At 42.4% G+C, this 21,793-nt stretch overlaps 1 protein-coding gene across 2 annotated transcripts in view; it reads right to left on the reverse strand.

Moving 5' to 3' along the window:
* LOC118910655 (cholesterol 24-hydroxylase) overlaps positions 1–21,793 on the reverse strand; it is a 54,681-nt gene that overhangs the window by 14,324 nt on the left and 18,564 nt on the right. For both annotated transcript variants that reach the window (XM_057488153.1, XM_036881998.2), the window contains exons 4-5: positions 1,157–1,230; positions 624–710 (exon numbers count right to left, since the gene is read on the reverse strand). In XM_057488153.1, the coding sequence (XP_057344136.1) occupies positions 624–710; positions 1,157–1,230 (161 nt within the window). The remainder of the gene's footprint in view (positions 1–623; positions 711–1,156; positions 1,231–21,793) is intronic.

A 21,793-nucleotide genomic window follows, 5' to 3' on the forward strand; every position in this document is an offset into this window, starting at 1 on the left:
AATATGCTGTTACATGTATGAACCTTGAAAACATTATGCTAGGTGAAAGAAGCCAGGCACACACACAAAATACGATTCCATTTATAATAAATGTCTAGAATATGAAAATTCATAGAGAAAGAAAGTATTTTAGTGGTTGCCAAGAACTGGGGTCATTGAGAGGAAAGGGGGCAGACTGCTTTCTGGGTGATGAAATGTTCTAAAATTGACTGTAAGGATGGTTGTTCAACTTTGTGAGTATAATAAAATCCATTGAATTGTACCCTGTAAATGGGTAAATTGTGTTGTATACAAATTATACCTCAATAAAACAGTTATTTAAAAATAGTTATCTAAAAATAAAAGCTATAATATATAAAATAAAAGCCTAGATGAGGGTTGATGAGGTCTGAGCCAGGGAGGTCCTGGGGGCAGGGACCCCCACATCACCAGGCATGTTGTCACTCAGGCTTCAACATTCACAAACCACGCAAGGGCCTCTCTCAGCCTCAGGTCCACTGGCTAGCCACCTCGCACTCTCTCTGACAAGTGATGCCCTCTCTCCTCTGTCTGCTCAGCCTGGATGAGACCCCCTCCAATGAAAACCCTCTTTCCCAAGGTCTGTGATCTCTAGCCACACTCACCTCCGGCTGAAGGCCAGATCCAGGACTCTTCTCTGTTTGTGCCAGTGTTCATAGTCGCATACAGACACCAAGCCTTGGCCAAACAGTCTGTGGGAGATAAACACCTGATGTGAGGAAAATGGGGAGGAAATGGAGACTGACTGGTGGCTAAGGGGTCATATTTTGGAGTGATGACCATGTTCTGGAACTATACAATGCTGATGGTTGCACCACATCATGAATGCACCATGAGCCACTGAATTGTAACTGCAGTGTGGTTAAAATGGTATGTGAGATTTACTACAATAAAATAAATAAATAAATAAAGGGATGATTGTGTATCCCAACCTCAGTGATCCTTGCACTCCCACCTGCCATGCAGAGGGAAAAGAGGAAGAAAGTGCTAAGGACAAGAACAGTGGCCACCATTATGGAGCACCTGCTGTGTGCCCAGCAGCCAGGACCTCAAGCTTCAATGTTTCACCCAGTGCTCTGGGCCCCATGGGCCTTCTACTTGCAGCCAGCCTCCCCCCAGACCCATCTCTGTACCTTACCTCTCACCAAACACAGTCTGGATTGCGTGGTACATCTTGGAGTCCTTGTTGTACTTGGTTGACATCAGGAACTTCTAAACATCCCCAAAAGAACAATATGAGATTGTACACCCATGTGACGATACAAAGACTCAGCAGTTTTTTTACTGTTATGAAACATGCGCTAGACAATCACCATTAATTGAGCCATGGTGTGAACATTTCATATGCATGTTCTCAACTAATCCTCCGGCAGTCCTGTCTTGAAGCAATAGCATCCCACTTGAGGATGAGGAAAGCAGAGCACATTGGGGTGAAGTGATTTTCCTTTGGCCATACAGCTGGTGAGGGGGATTCCTTAATCCAGCACCCACATGGTACCACCTTCCAATGTAGCAAGAGTAAGAAAAGGCAGGTGCTGCTCTGAAACCAGAGTTGGGAAGTGGAGAAGCCCACAGGGAGGGGCTTCTGGGATACTCAACACAGATGCAGTGTGGTTCGTGCCAACTCAGCCATGGAAGTCAAGGAAGGCTTAAGCCCACAAGCAGCTCTTGAGGCAGTATTTCCCACTGGTGAACACATCAGGCTGTGGCATCAGCTGGCTTGAATTTGAATCCAGGCTTGGCATCCTCACTCCACCACTTGCTAACTGTACAACCCTCGGAGAGTTACTTATCTCCTCCACCCCTCGGTTTCCTTATCTTACAAGATGGGGATAAAAAGAGTGCCTGTTTGGTGGGGTTGCTGTGAAGAGTACATGAGTTCTACATCAAGAGTGCTGAGGACAGTGCCTAGCACACAGCGTGTGCCGCATAAATGCTGGGTGCACATTAGCACCCTGTAGCTCATTTAGTACCCTGTCCACCCTAAGACTGATAAGGAAAATATTCAACACAGCCATGAAGGTCAGCAAACCACTTTTTCCCTCCAGTTGGCAAAGCCCTCCCAGCTCCCCCCTCCCCTCCTCCGGGCTCCTCTGTTGCCCTGTGCCTGCCGAAATGCCACCTATCAAAATAATATAAATTGCTCCCCTTGCTTGTGCTCAGGGCTCAGACTTTGGGAGATGACTCCCCTCTGAGCCCGCTGGTGTGAAGTAAAACCTCAGCACTCCAGGACCTCCGAGTGCCACTTGGTCCTTCCGTCAATGATCCAGTCCAGGTTTTCCAGGATTTTCCATAACATTTGGTTCCCTGACGGGGAAACCCAACCGCGCTGGCCCCTTGTTGCCACCGGTTTGGGGCAACAGCAGGGCAGTGATGGAACAGGAGGTCGCAACGGAGAAGGCGCGCCCGCCTGACCCCTCGGCAGGCTCCCGCCCGGTCGCCCTGAGCCGGCCCCACTCCGCTGTTCCCGCCAGACTCAGGGAAGTTTGGCAGGTGAGGACCTGGTTCCGATGTCGAATCCGGTAAGGCCCCAGGGCACCTGACCCAGCCAGTTCCCACCCGCTGGGGTGGAAGGGGAGCCTGATCACCTCTTAGATGTCTCACAGGTAGACATTCCCAGGGGGGGAATGCTTTAACTCTGGTCTGAGTGTGTGAGTGAGTGTGCAGGGCGGCTGCCATTCAGTCTGCACTGAATCTGTGATTCCACGGCCTGTGCTACGGAATCTGAGTGCGCCCTCATCCGCATTCGCGGTCGGCCACCATGACATAACAGTGACTCGGCTTCAGCTGACCTGGCCAGGGACTAATACGGGTGCACCTTAGTCAAGGCTGACCAAAGTCTCTGCAAGGAGCGTGAACGGCCGGGCATCTAATTGGTCTCCTCTCTAGAGGAGGCATTCCTCCCTTGTCTGTTGTCGCGGCACCATCCACGGACACGTCACGGGACAGGGAACAGCAAACCCACAGTTCTCGACACCATGAACAAAATTTCAGGAATGAATTTACTCTGTAGAAAACCACAGAGTAAAATTAACTCTGGCAGGTTAAAAACCCTGTGTGAATCCATATAGCCCACCTTTAGTGTAGGATGGCTTCCAGAAGGAACCCTAGATGTCCCAACAATCCGCCGAGTCTGGCGGGTCATCACTAAAGATCCAGGTCATCCTAATCAGTTCCCATGCATTAACTCCCAGTTAGGAGTTGCCCAGACCGTTCCCCCTCAGGTGCAATTTGCACAACAGGCAGGGACAAAGTAGGGTCTTAGTTGCCACAACAAAGCAGCCCACAAAGAATCAACAGAAGCCTGAGCCTCTGCAAGTTCTTACTGGTGATCCAGAGGAAGAGCCAATATTTCCCGAACCTTATGCACCCCCAAGGCTGTCAGCACCCAGTCCACCCAGTCCCAGACACCCTGCCACTGTCAGCCTTCGTGCCAACTCCAGAACCAGTAGACCCACTCTCCCCCAACCAGCAGCCAGACTGTGCCTTTGGCCAGAAGCAGGAACCCTTCAGATGCTGGTGCAAGAGACATGGGAGCCTGAAAGGTGTATAAAGACGGGACCACCCAGCCTGGCTGGTTCAATATCAACCCTTCTCCATGACTGACCTCCTCAATTAAAAACACAACACCCTGTCAGAAAAGCCACAGCCCTGGTTGATCTCACGAAATCCCTCTTTCAAACCCATCAGCCAACCTGGAAAGACTGCCAACAGCTTCTCCACACCCTGTTCACAAAGGAAGAGAGGAGGCACCCAGGGTCCTTGATTGGGGTGCATGGGCTGAAATCGCTGTCCCCAAGGAGCGCCCCAAGAGGGACTTCACCACCCTTGAGAGGGACAGCACCAGATCCGCCGATATTAGGATACCCTCCTCCAGGGGATCAAAGCCAGGTCCAAAAAAGCCTATGAACATGACCAAAGTATCTTCAGTCACTCAACAACCAGGAGAGTCTCCCGGGAACTATTACGAAAGACTGTGTGAAGCTCATCGCATCTACATCCCCTTCAGTCCTGAGTCACCAGGGAGCCAACAAATGATCAACACCTCACTCATAGCTCGAGTCACCCCAGACATCAGACAAATGCTCCAAAAACTTGAAGGCTCTCCTGGAACAATATCACTCAGCTGATTAAAATTGCCAACAAAGTATATCTAAACAGAGAAGTTCAGGCTGACACAGAGGCTGAAAGAAAAATGAAGAAAAAGGCCAGCTTCCTGGCAGCTGCCCTAAAAGGAAGAGAGATGACCAAAAGGCAGAGAAAAGCCGGCTGCTAAGAGGGGGAATCCCTAGGATCCCCCTATCCAGGGGCACCAGGGTGCTTACTGTGAGGAGAAGGGGCATTGGAAGAATGAATGCCCTAATGGAGGCAAAGCCCCAGAGCCTGGATGCTGCTGGGAGGGGCCCCATGGGGAAAGGCTTACTGGCCTGGCAGGAATAGACTCAGAGTGACAGGGACCGGGCTCTCTCATGCTCGGCTCCCAGGAGCCCACGGTCAGAATGAAAGTAGGGGGACAACACATGACTTTTATGGTTGACACAGGGGCACAACACTCTGTGGTCACCCTCCCTGTAACTCCCTTCAGTAAAAAGACTGCAACTATTCTTGGAGCCACTGGGACACAGGCATTCCAGCAACACCTTTGCCAAGCCCATCAATGTGAACCTGGAGGCCAAAAGGCCCGACCTAAGTTTCTCTACCTGCCCAAGTGCCTCATTCCCCTCTTCAGCTAAGACATACACTCAAAGCTTGGAGCCTAAATGACTTTTGAACCAACTGGGCACACCAGCCTCAAACTAAACCCAGGCCAAGGAGAGCCAGGGCCACTCGTACTGGGAATAACCACACCCAGGGAAGAGGAGTGGAGGCTGTTCTGTGCCCAGGCCCCTCAAGTAGCCCACCTGAATTTAGAGGTGCCTTCCCTGGACAACCCACCTGGACTTGCTCATAACCGAGCCCCTGTCATTGTAGAACTGACTCCGGGGGCCCAGCCACAGAGACAGTGGCAGTGGCCCCTCTCACAAGAGGGAGGAGCAGGCATCCAGGAACACCTGGTCAGACTCAGAGAGTCAGGCATTCTAATCGAGTGTCAGTCGCCCTAGAACACCCCACTTCTACCAGTCAAAAAGCCAGGAGGAGGGAGGGAGAAGCCAAGATGGTGGTGAGAGTAGAACAGTGGAAATCTCCAAAAACCATATGTATTATTGAAAATACAACAAATACAACTATTCCTAAAAGAGAGACCAGAAGATACAGGACAATAGCCAGGCTACATCTACACCTGCAAGAAACCAGAGCCTCATGAAAGGGGTAAGACACAAGCCGCGGCCCAGTGGGACCTGAGCACCCCTCACCCCAGCTCCTCGGTGGGAGGAGAGGAGTCAGAGCGGGGAGGGATTGGGAGCCCAGGACTGCTGAACACCCAGCCCCAGCCATCCGCACCGGGAGCGCAGACACACAGTGCGTGGTGTACTGGATACTAGGGACACGGGACAGGAAAACCTGCAAGTGGGTCCCTGCAGCTGGCGGCCCTGGGACAAAAGAAAAGCGAGTGCTTTTTGAAAGCCTTAAAGGGACAGGGGCCTCACAGCTGGACGGAAGCGTCCCAGGACACTCAGCCCAGCAGCTGGGAATCCTGGGGAACTCCAGGGGCCCCAACCCACTGGGTGGCAGCACACCTTGGACGCCCCTCACAGCGATAAACAGCCTCCTCCCCATTCCCCCTCCAGTGCTGCCCGCCAAAGCAGAGCAGCAACCTGAGGCCGGCCACACTGACAGTGGCCATGCAGAGCTTCCTCCACAGAGACACCGTCTGTCTGCAGCTGACCAGCACAGGCCACTAGGGGTCACCGTTCTCACAGGAGAGGAAGGCAAACTACCAAGAAGGGACATTCTCCCAGCTGACACACATGCCAACTCCCCACAACTACCTCTATCGCCATGAAAAGGCAGAAGAATTTGATCCAGACCAGACTAACAGAGGCAACCCCTGAGAAGGAGCTTGGGGAGATAGACCTAACCAATTCTTCCTGAAAAAGAATTCAAAATAAAGGTCAGAACCATGCTGATGGAGCTGCAGAGAAATATGCAAGAGCTAACGGACAAAGTAGGGAGGGAGACTGCAGAAATAAAACAATCTCTGGAAGGACTTAAAAGCAAAATGGATGAGATGCAAGAGGCTGTTAATGGAATAGAAACCAGAGAACAGGAACGCAGAGAAGCTGATGCAGAGAGAGATAAAAGGACCTCCAGAAATGAAACAATATGAAGAGAACTGTGTGACCAATCCAAAAGGAACAATATCCGCATTATGGGTATCAGAGGAAGCAGAGAGGGAAAAAGGGATAGAAAGTGTATTTGAAGAAATAATTGCTGAAAACTTCCCCAAACTGGGGGAGGAAATAGTCGCTCAGACCACGGAAGCACACAGAACTTCCAACAGAAGGGACCAAAGGAGGGCAACACCAAGACAAATAATAATTAAAATGGCAAAGATCAAGGACAAGGACAGAATATTAAAGGCAGCCAGAGAAAGAAAAAAGGTCACCTACAAAGGAAAACCCATCAGGCTATCATCAGACTTCTCAATAGAAACCTTACAGGCCAGAACAGAATGGCATGATATATTTAATGCAATGAAACAGAAGGGCCTTGAACCAAGGATACTGTATCCAGCATGATTATCATTTAAATATGAAGGAGGGATTAAACAATTCCCAGACAAGCAAAAGTTGAGGGAATTTGCCTCCCACAAACCACCTCTACAGGGTATTCTAGAGGGACTATTCTAGATGGGAGCACTCCTAAGACTAAACAGATGTCACCAGAGAATATAAAATCACAGCACAGAAAGCAAACCAACCAAATACTAACTAAAAGCAAAAAATAAAATCAATTACCCACAAAAAGCAGTTAAAGGAAACACGAAAGAGCACAGAATAAAACAACCAACGTATAAAGAATGGAGGAGGAGGAACAAGAAGGGAGAGAAGAAAAGAATCTCCAGACAGTGTATATAACAGCTCAATAAGTAAGCTAAGTTAGGTAGTAAGATACTAAAGAAGCTAACCTTGAACCTTTGGTAACCACGAATCTAAAGCCTGCAATGGCAATAAGTACATATCTTTAAATAGTCACCCTAAATGTAAATGGACTGAATGCACCAATCAAAAGACACAGTGTAATAGAATGGATAAAAAAGCAAGACCCATCTATATGCTGCTTACAAGAAATTCACCTCAAAACCAAAGACATGCACAGACTAAAAGTCAAGGGATGGAAAAACATATTTCATGCAAACAACAGAGAGAAGAAAGCAGGCGTTGCAGTACTAGTATCAGACAAAATAGACTTCAAAACAAAGAAAGTAACATGAGATAAAGAAGGACATTACATAATGATAAAGGGCTCAGTCCAACAAGAGGATATAACCATTCTAAATATATATGCACCCAACACAGGAGCCCCAGCATATGTGAAACAAATACTAACAGAACTAAAGGGGGATATAGACTGCAATGCATTCATTCTAGGAGACTTCAACACACCACTCACCCCAAAGGATAGATCCACTGGGCAGAAAATAAGTAAGGACATGGAAGCACTGAACAACACAGTAGAGCAGATGGACCTAATAGACATCTATAGAACTCTACATCCAAAAGCAAAAGGATACACATTCTTCTCAAGTGCACATGGAACATTCTCCAGAATAGACCACATACTAGGCCACAAAAAGAGCCTCAGTAAATTCCAAAAGATTGAAATTCTACCACCAACTTTTCAGACCACAAAGGTATAAAACTAGAAATAAATTGTACAAAGAAAACAAAAAGGCTCACAAACACATGGAGGCTTAACAACATGCTCCTAAATAATCAATGGATCAACAAACAAACTGAAATAGAGATCAAGGAATATATGAAAACAAATGACAACAATGACACAAAGCCCCAAATTCTGTGGGACGTGGCGAAAGCAGTCTTAAGAGGAAAGTATATAGCAATCCAGGCACACTTAAAGAAGGAAGAACAATCCCAAATGAATAGTCTAAAATCACAATTATTGAAACTGGAAAAAGAAGAACAAATGAGGCCTAAAGTCAGCAAAGGAGTGACATAATAAAGATTAGAGAAGAAATAAACAAAATTGAGAAGAATAAAACAATAGAAAAAATCAATGAAACCAAGAGCTGGTTCTTTGAGAAAATAAACAAAATAGATAACCCTCTAGTCAGACTTACTAAGAGAAAAAGAGAATCAACACACATCAACAGAATCAGAAATGAGAATGGAAAAATCATGACAGACTCCACAGAAATACAAAGAATTATTAAAGACTACTATGAAAACCTATATGCTAATAAGCTGGAACACCTAGAAGACATGGACAACTTCCTAGAAAAATACAACTTCCAAGACTGACCAAGGAAGAAACACAAAAGTTAAACAAAGCAATTACAAGCAAAGAAATTGAAGCAATAATCAAAAAATTAACCAAGAACAAAACCCCTGGGCCAGACAGATTTACCTCGGAATTTTATCAGACATACAGAGAAGACATAATACCAATTCTCCTTAAAGTTTCCAAAAAATAGAAGAGGAGGGAATACTCCCAAACTCATTCTATGAAGCCAACATCACCCTAATACCAAAATCAGGCAAAGACCCCACCAAAAAAGAACATTACAGACCAATATCCCTGATGAATGTAGATGCAAAAATACTCAACAAAATATTAGCAAACTGAATTCAAAAATATATTAAAAGGATCATACACCATGACCAAGTGGGATTCATCCCAGGGATGCAAGGATGGTACAACATTTGAAAATCCATCAACATCATCCACCACATCAACAAAAAGAAGGACAAAAACCACATGAACATCTCCATAGATGCTGAAAAAGCATTGGACAAAATTCAACGTCCATTCATGATAAAAACTCTCAGCAAAATGGGTATAGAGGGCAAGTACCTCAACATAATAAAGGCCATATATGATAAACCCACAGCCAATATCATACTGAACAGCGAGAAGCTGAAAAATTTTCCTCTGAGATCGGGAACAAGACAGGGATGCCCTCTCTCCCCACTGTTATTCAACATAGTACTGGAGGTCCTAGCCATGGCAATTAGACAAAACAAAGAAATACGAGGAATCCAGATTGGTAAAGAAGAAGTTAAACTGTCACTATTTGCAGATGACATGATATTGTACATAAAAAACCCTAAAGACTCCACTCCAAAACTACTAGAACTGATATCGGAATACAGCAAAGTTGCAGGATACAAAATTAACACACAGAAATCTGTGGCTTTCCTATACACTAACAATGAACCAATAGAAAGAGAAATCAGGAAAACAATTCCATTCACACTGGCATCAAAAAGAATAAAATACCTAGGAATAAACCTAACCAAAGAAGTGAAAGACCTATACCCTGAAAACTATAAGACACTCTTAAGAGAAATTAAAGAGGACACTAACAAATGGAAACTCATCCCATGCTCTTGGCTAGGAAGAATTAATATCGTCAAAATGGCCATCCTGCCCAAAGCAATACACAGATTTGATGCAATCCCTATCAAATTACCAACAACATTCTTCAACGAACTGGAACAAACAGTTCAAAAATTCATATGGAAACACCAAAGACCCAGAATAGCCAAAGCAATCCTGAGAAGAAAGAATAAAGTGGGGGGGATCTCATTCCCCAACTTCAAGCTCTACTACAAAGCCATAGTAATCAAGACAATTTGGTACTAGCACAAGAACAGAGCCACAGACCAGTGGAACAGATTAGAGACTCCAGACATTAACCCAAGCATATATGGTCAATTAATATTCGATAAAGGAGCCATGGATATACAATGGGGAAATGACAGTCTCTTCAACAGATGGTGCTGGCAAAACTGGACAGCTACATGTAAGAGAATGAAACTGGACCAATGTCTAACCCCATACACAAAAGTAAATTCAAAATGGATTAAAGACCTGAATGCAAGTCATAAAACCATAAAACTCTTAGAAAAAATCATAGGCAAGAGTCTCTTGGACATAAACATTAGCAACTTCTTCATGAACATATCTCCCTGGGCAAGGAAAACAAAAGCAAAAATGAACAAGTGGGATTGTATCAAGCTGAGAAGCTTCTGTACAGCTAAAGACACCATCAATAGAACAAAAAGGTACCCTACAGTATGGGAGAATATATTTGAAAATGATAGATCCGATAAAGGCTTGACATCCAAAATATATAAAGAGCTCACCTACCTCAACAAACAAAAAGCAAATAATCCAATTAAAAAAATGGACAGAGGAACTGAACAGACAGTTCTCCAAAAAAGAAATTCAGATGGCCAACAGACACATGAAAAGATGCTCCACATCACTAGTTATCAGAGAAATGCAAATTAAAACCACAATGAGGTATCACCTCACACCAGTAAGGATGGCCACCATCCAAAAGACAAACAACAACAAATGTTGGCGAGGTTGTGAAGAAAAGGGAACCCTCCTACTGCTGGTGGGAATGCAAATTAGTTCAACCATTGTGGAAAGCAGTATGGAGGTTCCTCAAAATGCTCAAAATAGACTTACCATTTGACCCAGGAATTCCACTTCTAGGAATCTACCCTAAGAATGCAGCACTCCAGTTTGAAAAAGACAGATGCACCCCTATGTTTACTGCAGCACTATTTACAATAGCCAAGAAATGGAAGCAACCTAAGTGTCCATCAGTAGATGAATGGATAAAGAAGATGTGGTACATATACACAATGGAATATTATTCAGCCGTAAGAAGAAAACAGATCCTACCATTTGCAACAACATGGATGGAGCTAGAGGGTATTATGCTCAGTGAAATAAGCCAAGTGTAGAAAGAGAAATACCAAATGATTTCACTCATCTGTGGAGTATAAGAACAAAGGAAAAACTGAAGGAACAAAACAGCAGCAGAATCACAGAACCCAAGAAGGGACTAACAGTTACCAAAGGGAAAGAGACTGGGGAGAATGGGAGGGTAGGGAGGGATAAGGGCAGGTAAGAAGAAAGGGGATATTATGATTAGCATGTATAATGTGGGGTGTTGGGGAAAGGGGAGGGCTTAGCAACACAGAGAAGACAAGTAGTGATTCTACAACATTTTGCTATGCTGATGGACAGTGACTGTAATGGAGTTTGGGGGGGGAACTTGGTATAGGGGAGAGCCTAGTAAACATAATATTCTTCATGTAATTGTAGATTAATGATAACATAAAAAGGGGGGGATTACTCCCTCATAGGATAAAATTAACTGCAAATCAATGATTAATGCATGCTTTACATATCCTTAATTTTGATCTTTTAAAGGGTGTCGGATGATCAGCTATGGAAGTACATTTTTCTGATAATATTTCTTTCTCTTAAAAAAAAAAGCAGTTCCTGTGTGGTGGTCTCCAATAGGTTCTTCACAATGGTATAAAGGTCATATCAAAGTGTGGGCTAAGGATTTGTTTGTGTTTATACAGAGGATCAAAGCCTAATTTGGCTACCCAGAAAATGAATTAAGATAACGATATGAAGAAGAACTTCCAACATCAACATCCTCTGGAAGAGTCATTCCAGAAGATGATCATCAAAAACTTCAACAAAGATACTGGCGCTATTGCAGTTGTAGCTGCATTCATCCCACCGGTTCCTGGACTTGCCATGGGAATGAGGAAGGAGATATCTAAGCTGGCCTGTGCATACAGTAAAACAACAAATTTGACTGGATCTATGTTGTTGGAACTCAACCAAGAATTAGGCGAAGTGCAAGTTGCAGTGCTCCAAAATCGTGCAACTATAGACTATCTACTGTTAAAAGAACATATGGGATGTGAACAGTTCCCAGGAATGTGTTGTTTTAATTTGTCTGATTTTTCTCAAACTATTCAAATTCAGTTAGACAATATCCATCATATTATTGATAAGTTTTCACAAATGCCTAGGGTACCTAACTGGTTTTCTTGGTTTCACTGGATATGGCTGGTAATTGTAGGTCTGCTTTTGTTATGTATCTGTATTCCTATTCTGTTAATGTGTGTACGCAATTTAATTAGTAGTTTGTTAAAACCTATACATGCTTATGTTACTCTACAAGAAGTTATGTCAAAGAAATAATCAATCTTCCCATGTTTTCTTCTGTCTGCTACTTCTATAGCTTTTCTTCTTCCTTCCTAATTACAACCCTTTAGTAGAATTCATGCCTCATATTGAAAATTACCAAGTATCATAATTCTTCCAAGCGGTAAAGATACCTCAAGACAAATGCTGGGCATAGAAGCCACAGGGCATAAATCTGCAAAGAAGTAAAAAGCTAACCTTTTCAAACAATATTGCTTCTCTCTCACTTACCAACTTTACATTTCCCTGTATGGCCCTGGAAGATGACTGGTTAGCCAGAGACGGGTAAGATTCCTCAAGGGAGGAACAACCTAAGACAGGCACAGTCACAGGGGGGCCATCAGGTGAGAAATTGGGGATCAACAGAGGTGAGGCTTAGAACCTCACTCCCCCTGTTTTGAGAGAAACCTTCTGCATCCGTGGATGTTTTGTTGCCCTTGTCTAGCTTGGATTAATACTTAGCCTGTAGGCACACACCTGATCATCTACACTTTCCCTCTTACAGCACTAAATTATGCTTTCTATCTTTATCTTGCATCTACCTACCACTTCAGCATTTTATTTAAAAAAATAAGGGAGAAATGTGGGATTCACATATAAATCAATATAAAAATCAAATGAATAATCATTTCTGACTTGATTGTTTATAGTTCATGATGCATGACCAAAACCGAAAGTTTCTGTGATATGACTGCCCTTGCACTGTTCACCATGTAAAACTTATTCACCATGTAAGAACTTGTTCAACATGTAAGAACTTGTTTGTTATGCTTCAGAAAATTGGACGCTGTTGAGAGTTAGGCTTGGGGTTGATTAATGACTGTGCATTGAGTTCCCTATACAGAATTTTATTGTTGTTAACAACCATTTGATCAATAAATATGAGAGATGCTCTCACAAAAACAGAAAAAAGAAGAACATTACACAATGATAAAAGGCTCAGTCCAACAAGAGGATATAACCATTGTAAATACACATGCACCCAATACAGGAGCACCAGCATATGTGAAACAAATACTAACAGAATTAAAGGAGGAAATAGAATGCAATGCATTCATTTTAGGAGACTTCAACACACCACTCACTCCAAAGGATAGATCCACCAGACAGAAAATAAGTAAGGACACAGAGGCACTGAACAACACACTAGAACAGATGGACCTAATAGACATCTATAGAACTCTACACCCAAAAGCAACAGGATACACATTCTTCTCAAGTGCACATGGAACATTCTCCAGAATAGACCACATACTACGCCACAAAAAGAGCTTCAGTAAATTCCAAAAGACTGAAATCCTACCAACCAACTTTTCAGACCACAAAGGTATAAAACTAGAACTAAATCGTACAAAGAAAGCAAAAAAGCTCACAAACACATGGAGGCTTAACAACATGCTCCTAAATAACCAATGGATCAATGACCAAATTAAAATAGAGATCAAGTAATATATGGAGACAAATGACAACAACAACACAAAGCCCCACCTTCTGTGGGATGCAGCAAAAGCAGTCTAAGAGGAAAGTATAGAGCAATCCAGGCATATTTAAAGACGGAGGAACAATCCCAAATGAATAGTCTAAAGTCAAAATTATCGAAATTGGAAAAAGAAGAACAAATGAGGCCTAAAGTTAGCAAAGGAGGGACATAATAAAGATCAGAGAAGAAATAAATAAAATTGAGAAGAATAAAACAATAGAAAAAAATCAATGAAACCAAGAGCTGGTTCTTTGAGAAAATAAACAAAACAGATAAGTCTCTAGCCAAACTTAAGAGAAAAAGAGAATCAACACACATCAACAGAATCAGAAACGAGAAAGGTAAAATCACGACAGACCCCACAGAAATACAAAGAATTATTAGAGAATACTATGAAAACCTATATGCTAACAAGCTGGGAAACCTAGAAGAAATGGACAACTTCCTAGAAAAATACAACCTTCCAAGACTGACCAAGGAAGAAACAGAAAATCTAAACAGACCAATTACCAGCAATGAAATTGAAGCGGTAATCAAAATACTACCCAAGAACAAAACCCCCCGGGCCAGATGGATTTACCTCGGAATTTTATCAGACATACAGAGAAGACATAATACCCATTCTCCTTAAAGTTTTCAAAAAAATATTCCATTGTGTATATGTACCACATCTTCTTTATTCATTCATCTACTGATGGACACTTAGGTTGCTTCTATTTCTTGGCTATTGTAAATAGTGCTGCGATAAACATAGGGGTGCATGTGTGTTTTTCAAACTGGGCTGCTGTATTCTTAGGGTAAATTCCTAGAAGTGGAATTCCTGGGTCAAATGGTATGTCTATTTTATGCTTTTTTGAGGAACCTCCATATTGCTTTCCACAATGGTTGGACTAATTTACATTCCCACCAGCAGTGTAGGAGGGTTCCCCTTTCTCCACAACCTCGCCAACATTTGTTATTGTTTGTCTTTTGGATGGTGGCGATCCTTACTGGTGTGAGGTGATATCTCATTGTGGTTTTAATTTGCATTTCTCTGATGACAAGAGATGTGGAGCATCTTTTCATGTGTCTGCTGGCCATCTGAATTTGTTCTTTGTTGAACTGTCTGTTCAGAGCCTCTGCCCATTTTTAAATTGGATTATTTGCTTTTTGTTTGTTGAGGTGCGTGAGCTCTTTATATATTTTGAATGTCAACCCTTTATCAGATCTGCCATTTATGAATATATTCTCCCATACTGTAGGATGCCTTTTTGTTCTATTGATGGTGTCCTTTGCTGTACAGAAACTTTTCAGCTTGATATAGTCCCACTTGTTCATTTTTGCTTTTGTTTTCCTTGCCCAGGGAGATGTGTTTATGAAGAAGTCACTCAAGTTTATGTCCAAGAGATTTTTGCCTATGTTTTTTTCTAAGAGTTTTATGATTTTATGACTTACATTCAGGTCTTTGATCCATTTCGAATTTACTTTTGTGTATGGGGTTAGACATTGGTCCAGTTTCATTCTCCTACATGTAGCTGTCCAGTTTTGCCAGCACCATCTGTTGAAGAGGCTGTCATTTCCCCATTGTATGTCCATGGCTCCTTTGTCATATATTAATTGACCATATATGTTTGGGTTAATGTCTGGAGTCTCTATTCTGTTCCACTGGTCTGTGGCTCTGCTCTTGTGCCAGTACCAAATTGTCTTGATTACTGTGGCTTTGTAGTAGAGCTTGAAGTTGGGGAGCGAGATCCCCCCCACTTTATTCTTCCTTCTCAGGATTGCTTTGGCTATTTGGGGTCTTTGGTGTTTCCATATGAATTTTTGAACTGTTTGTTCCAGTTCGTTGAAGAATGTTGTTGGTAATTTGATAGGGATTGCATCAAATCTGTGTATTGCTTTGGGCAGGATGGCCATTTTGATGATATTAATTCTTCCCTGCCAGGAGCATAGGATGAGTTTCCATTTCTTAGTGTCCTCTTTAATTTCTCTTAAGAGTGTCTTGTAGTTTTCAGGGTATAGGTCTTTCACTTCTTTGGTTAGGTTTATTCCTAGGTATTTTATTCTTTTTGATGCCAGTGTGAATGGAATTGTTTTCCTGATTTCTCTTTCTGTTCATTGTTAGTGTACAGGAAAGCCACAGATTTCTGTGTGTTAATTTTGTATCCTGCAACTTTGCTGTATTCCGATATCAGTTCTAGTAGTTTTGGAGTGGAGTCTTTAGGGTTTTTTATGTACAATATCATGTCATCTGCAAATAGTGACAGTTTAACTTCTTCTTTACCAATCTTGTATTTCTTTGTTTTGTCTGATTGCCGTGGCTAGGACCTCCAGTACTATGTTAAATAACAGTGGGGAGAGTGGACATCCCTGTCTTGTTCCCGATCTCAGAGGAAAAGCTCTCAGCTTCTTACTGTTCAGTATGATGTTGGCTGTGGGTTTATCATATATGGCCTTTATTATGTTGAGGTACTTGCCCTCTGTACCCATTTTGCTGAGAGTTTTTATCATGAATGGATGTTGAATTTTGTCGAATGCTTTTTCAGCATCTATGGGGATGATCATGTGGTTTTTGTCCTTCTTTTTGTTGATGTGGTGGATGATGTTGATGGATTTTCAAATGTTGTACCATCCTTGCATCCCTGGGACGAATCCCACTTGTTCATGGTGTATGATCCTTTTGATGTATTTTTGAAGTTGGTTTGCTAGTATTTTGTTGAGTATTTTTGCATCTATGTTCATCAGGGATATTGGTCTGTAATGTTCTTTTTTGGTGGGGTCTTTGCCTGGTTTTGGTATAGGGTGATATTGGCTTCATAGAATGAGTTTGGGAGTATTCCCTACTCTTCTATTTTTTGGAAAACTTTAAGGAGAATGGGTATTATGTCTTCTCTGTATGTCTGATAAAATTCCGAGGTAAATCCATCTGGCCCGGGGGGTTTTGTTCTTGGGTAGTATTTTGATTACCGCTTCAATTTCATTGCTGGTAATTGGTCTGTTTAGATTTTCTGTTTCTTCCTTGGTCAGTCTTGGAAGGTTGTATTTTTCTAGGAAGTTGTCCATTTCTTCTAGGTTTCCCAGCTTGTTAGCATATAGGTTTTCATAGTATTCTCTAATAATTCTTTGTATTTCTGTGGGATCTGTCGTGATTTTACCTTTCTCGTTTCTGATTCTGTTGATGTGTGTTGATTCTCTTTTTCTCTTAAGTTTGGCTAGAGACTTATCTGTTTTGTTTATTTTCTCAAAGAACCAGCTCTTGGTTTCATTGATTTTTTTCTATTGTTTTATTCTTCTCAATTTTATTTATTTCTTCTCTGATCTTTATTATGTCCCTCCTTTGCTAACTTTAGGCCTCATTTGTTCTTCTTTTTCCAATTTCGATAATTTTGACTTTAGACTATTCATTTGGGATTGTTCCTCCGTCTTTAAATATGCCTGGATTGCTCTATACTTTCCTCTTAGACTGCTTTTGCTGCATCCCACAGAAGGTGGGGCTTAGTGTTGTTGTTGTCATTTGTCTCCATATATTACTTGATCTCTATTTTAATTTGGTCATTGATCCATTGGTTATTTAGGAGCATGTTGTTAAGCCTCCATGTGTTTGTGAGCTTTTTTGCTTTCTTTGTACGATTTAGTTCTAGTTTTATACCTTTGTGGTCTGAAAAGTTGGTTGGTAGGATTTCAATCTTTTTGAATTTACTGAGGCTTTTTGTGGCGTAGTATGTGGTCTATTCTGGAGAATGTTCCATGTGCACTTGAGAAGAATGTGTATCCTGTTGCTTTTGGATGTAGAGTTCTATAGATGTCTATTAGGTCCATCTGTTCTAGTGTGTTGTTCAGTGCCTCTGTGTGCTTACTTATTTTCTGTCCAGTGGATCTATCCTTTGGAGTGAGTGGTGTGTTGAAGTCTCCTAAAATGAATGCATTGCATTCTATTTCCTCCTTTAATTCTGTTAGTATTTGTTTCACATATGCTGGTGCTCCTGTATTGGGTGCATATGTATTTAGAAAGGTTATATCCTCTTGTTGGACTGAGCCCTTTATCATTATGTAATGGCCTTCTGTATCCCTTGTTACTTTCTTTGTTTTGACGTCTATTTTGTCTGAAAGTAGTACTGCCACACCTGCCTTTTTCTTCCTGCTGTTTGCATGAAATATCTTTTCCCATCCCTTGACTTTTAGTCTGTGCATGTCTTTGGGTTTGAGGTGAGTCTCTAGTAGGCAGCATATAGATGGGTCTTGCTTTTTATCCATTCTATTACTCTGTATCTTTTGATTGGTGCATTCAGTCCATTTACATTTAGGGTGACTATTTAAAGATATGTACTTATTGCCATTGCAGGCTTTAGATTCGTGGTTACCAAAGGTTCAAGGTTAGCCTCTTTGGTATCTTACTGCCTAACTTAGCTCGCTTATTGAGCTGTTATATACACTGTCTGGAGATTCTTTTCTTCTCTCCCTTCTTATTCCTCCTCCTCCATTCTTTATACGTTGGTTGTTTTATTCTGTGCTCTTTCGTGTTTCCTTTAACTGCTTTTTGTGGGTAATTGATTTTATTTTTTGCCTTTAGTTAGTATTTGGTAGGTTTGCTTTCTGTGCTGTGATTTTATTTTCTCTGGTAACATCTGTTTAGTCTTAGGAGTGCTCCCATCTAGAATAGTCCCTCTAGAATACCCTGTAGAGGTGGTTTGTGGGAGGCAAATACCCTCAACTTTTGCCTGTCTGGGAATTGTTTAATCCCTTCTTCATATTTAAATGATAATCGTGCTGGATACAGTATTCTTGGTTCAAGGCCCTTCTGTTTCATTGCATTAAATATATCATGCCATTCTGTTCTGGCCTGTAAGGTTTCTATTGAGAAGTCTGATGATAGCCTGATGGGTTTTCCTTTGTAGGTGACCTTTTCCTCTCTCTAGCTGCTTTTAAAACTGTGTCCTTTTCCTTGATCTTTGCCATTTTAATTATTATGTGTCTTGGTGTTGTCCTCCTTGGGTCCCTTCTGTTGGGAGTTCTGTGTGCTTCCATGGTTTGAGTGACTATTTCCTCCCCCAGTTTGGGGAAGTTTTCAGCAATTATTTCTTCAAAGACACTATCTATCCCTTTTTCTCTCTCTTCTTCTTCTGGTACCCCTATAATGCGGACATTGTTCCTTTTGGATTGGTCACACAGTTCTCTTCATATTGTTTCATTTCTGGAGGTCCTTTTCTCTCTCTCTGCGTCAGCTTCTCTGTGCTGCTGTTCTCTGGTTTCTATTCCATTAACAGCCTCTTGCATCTCATCCATTTTGCTTTTAAGTCCTTCCAGAGATTGTTTTATTTCTGCAGTCTCCCTCCCTACTTTGTCCGTTAGCTCTTGCATATTTCTCTGCAGCTCCATCAGCATGGTTCTGACCTTTATTTTGAATTCTTTTTCAGGAAGAATTGGTTAGGTCTATCTCCCCAAGCTCCTTCTCAGGGGTTGCCTCTGTTAGTCTGGTCTGGATCAAATTCTTCTGCCTTTTCATGGCGATAGAGGTAGTTGTGGGGAATTGGCATGTGTGTCAGCTGGGAGAATGTCCCTTCTTGGTAGTTTGCCTTCCTCTCCTGTGAGAACGGTGACCCCTAGTGGCCTGTGCTGGTCAGCTGCAGACAGACGGTGTCTCTGTGGAGGAAGCTCTGCATGGCCACTGTCAGTGTGGCCGGCCTCAGGTTGCTGCTCTGCTTTGGCGGGCAGCACTGGAGGGGGAATGGGGAGGAGGCTGTTTATCGCTGTGAGGGGCGTCCAAGGTGTGCTGCCACCCAGTGGGTTGGGGCCCCTGGAGTTCCCCAGGATTCCCAGCTGCTGGGCTGAGTGTCCTGGGACGCTTCCGTCCAGCTGTGAGGCCCCTGTCCCTTTAAGGCTTTCAAAAAGCACTCGCTTTTCTTTTGTCCCAGGGCCGCCAGCTGCAGGGACCCACTTGCAGGTTTTCCTGTCCCGTGTCCCTAGTATCCAGTACACCACGCACTGTGTGTCTGCGCTCCCGGTGCGGATGGCTGGGGCTGGGTGTTCAGCAGTCCTGGGCTCCCAATCCCTCCCCGCTCTGACTCCTCTCCTCCCACCGAGGAGCTGGGGTGAGGGGCGCTCGGGTCCCACTGGGCCGCGACTTGTATCTTACCCCTTTCGTGAGATGCTGGGTTATCGCAGGTGTGGATGTGGTCTGGCTGTTTTACTGTATCTTCTGGTCTCTCTTTTAGGAATAGTTGTATTTGTTGTATTTTCAAGAATACTTATGGTTTGGGGAGGAGATTTCCGCTGCTGTACTCACGCTGCCATCTTGGCTCCTTTCCTATTGTGTCCTTCTTAAATACACAGGGACGCTGATTTCTCTCCAACTCTTGGCTGACACAATACTAAAACTCCTCAAGGCTGTCTGGCTCCCAAAAAAGTAGCAATTTTGAATTGTAAAAAACACCAAAAGAAAAACAGCCCTATGATACAGGATAACCAGCTGGCAGATAAGACAGGTGAATCAGTGGCCTATAAAAACAGATAAAGCACCAAAAAAAAAAAAGAAAAAGGGCAGTTCCTGTGTGGTGACCTCCAATGAGTTCTACACAAGGGTATAAAGGGCATATAAAAGTGTAGGCAAAGGGTCTGTTCGTGTTTATACAGAGGATCAAAGCCTAATTGGGCTACCCCGAAAATGAACTAAGATACGATATGAAAAAGAACTTCCAACATCTGCACTCTCTGGAAGACTCATGCCAGAAGATGATCATCAAAACACCCCAACAAAGATCCATGCACTGCTACAGCTGTAGATGCACTCATCCCACCAGCTCCTGGACTTGCCATGGGAATGAAGGAGATATCTAAGCTGGCCTGTGCATACAGTAAAACAACAAATTTGACTGGATCTATACTGTTGGAACTCAACCAAGAATTAGGAGAAGTGCAAATTGTAGCGCTCCAAAATCTTACACCTACAGACTATTTACTGTTAAAAGAACATAAGGGAACAACCTAAGACAGGCACAGTCGCAGGGGGGCCATCAGGTGAGAAATTGGGGATCAACAGAGGTGAGGCTTAGAACCTCACCCCCCCGTTCTGAGAGAAATCTTCTGCATACGTGGATGTTTTATTGCCCTGGTCTAGCTTGGATTAACACATAGTCTACAGGCACACACCTGATCATCTACATGTGCTCTCTTACAACACTAAACTATGTTTTCTACCTTTATCTTGTATCTACCTACCACTTCAGCATTTTATTAAAAATAATAATAATAAAGAGAGAAATGTGGTATCCACATATAAATCAAGTATAAAAACCAAATGAGTATTCATATTTGAACTGACTGTTTATAGTTCATAATGCATGAGCAAAACCGAAAGTTTCTGTGATGACTGCCCTTGTACTGTTCACCATGTAACTTATTCATTATGTAAGAATTTGTTCTACATGTAAAAACTTGTTTGTTATGCCTCAGAAGATTGGAGACTGACAAAAATTAGGCTTGGGGTGGATTAATGATTGTGCATTGAGCATTGACTCCCCTATACAGAATTTTATTGTCGTTAACAACCATTTGATCAATAAATATGAGAGATGCCCTCACAAAAAAAAAAAAAAAAAAAAAGGACAGACTTCCAATGGTAAAATAAATAAGTAACCGGGATGTAATGTATAGCATAAGGAATATAGTCAAGATATTGTAACAGCCTGGTAGGGTGATAGCTGGAACCTAGAATTATGTATATAAATGTTCTACCACTGTGTTGTACACTTGAAACTCATGTAATGTAATACTGTGTGTCAACTACCCTTCAATAAAAAATAATTAAAAAAAAAAAAAAAAAGAACATAAGGGATGTGAACATTCCCCAGGAATGGGTTGTTTTAATTTGTCTGATTTTTCTCAGACTGTTCAAGTTCAGTTGGACAATATCCACCATATCATAGATAAGTTTTCACAAATGCCTAAGGTGCCTAACTGGTTTTCTTGGTTTCACTGGAGATGGCTGGTAATTACAGGTATGCTTTGGTTATGTAACTATACTCCTATTATGTTAATGTGTGTGCGCAATTTAAGTAGTAGCTTAAAACCTATACATGCTGAAGTTACTCTATAAGAAGATGTCAAAGAAATAATCAATCTTCCCATGTTTTCTGCCGCCTGCTACTTCTATAGCTTTTCTTCTTCCTT

Source organism: Manis pentadactyla, chromosome 11 (genome assembly GCF_030020395.1).
Source record: "Manis pentadactyla isolate mManPen7 chromosome 11, mManPen7.hap1, whole genome shotgun sequence".
NCBI lineage: Eukaryota > Metazoa > Chordata > Mammalia > Pholidota > Manidae > Manis > Manis pentadactyla.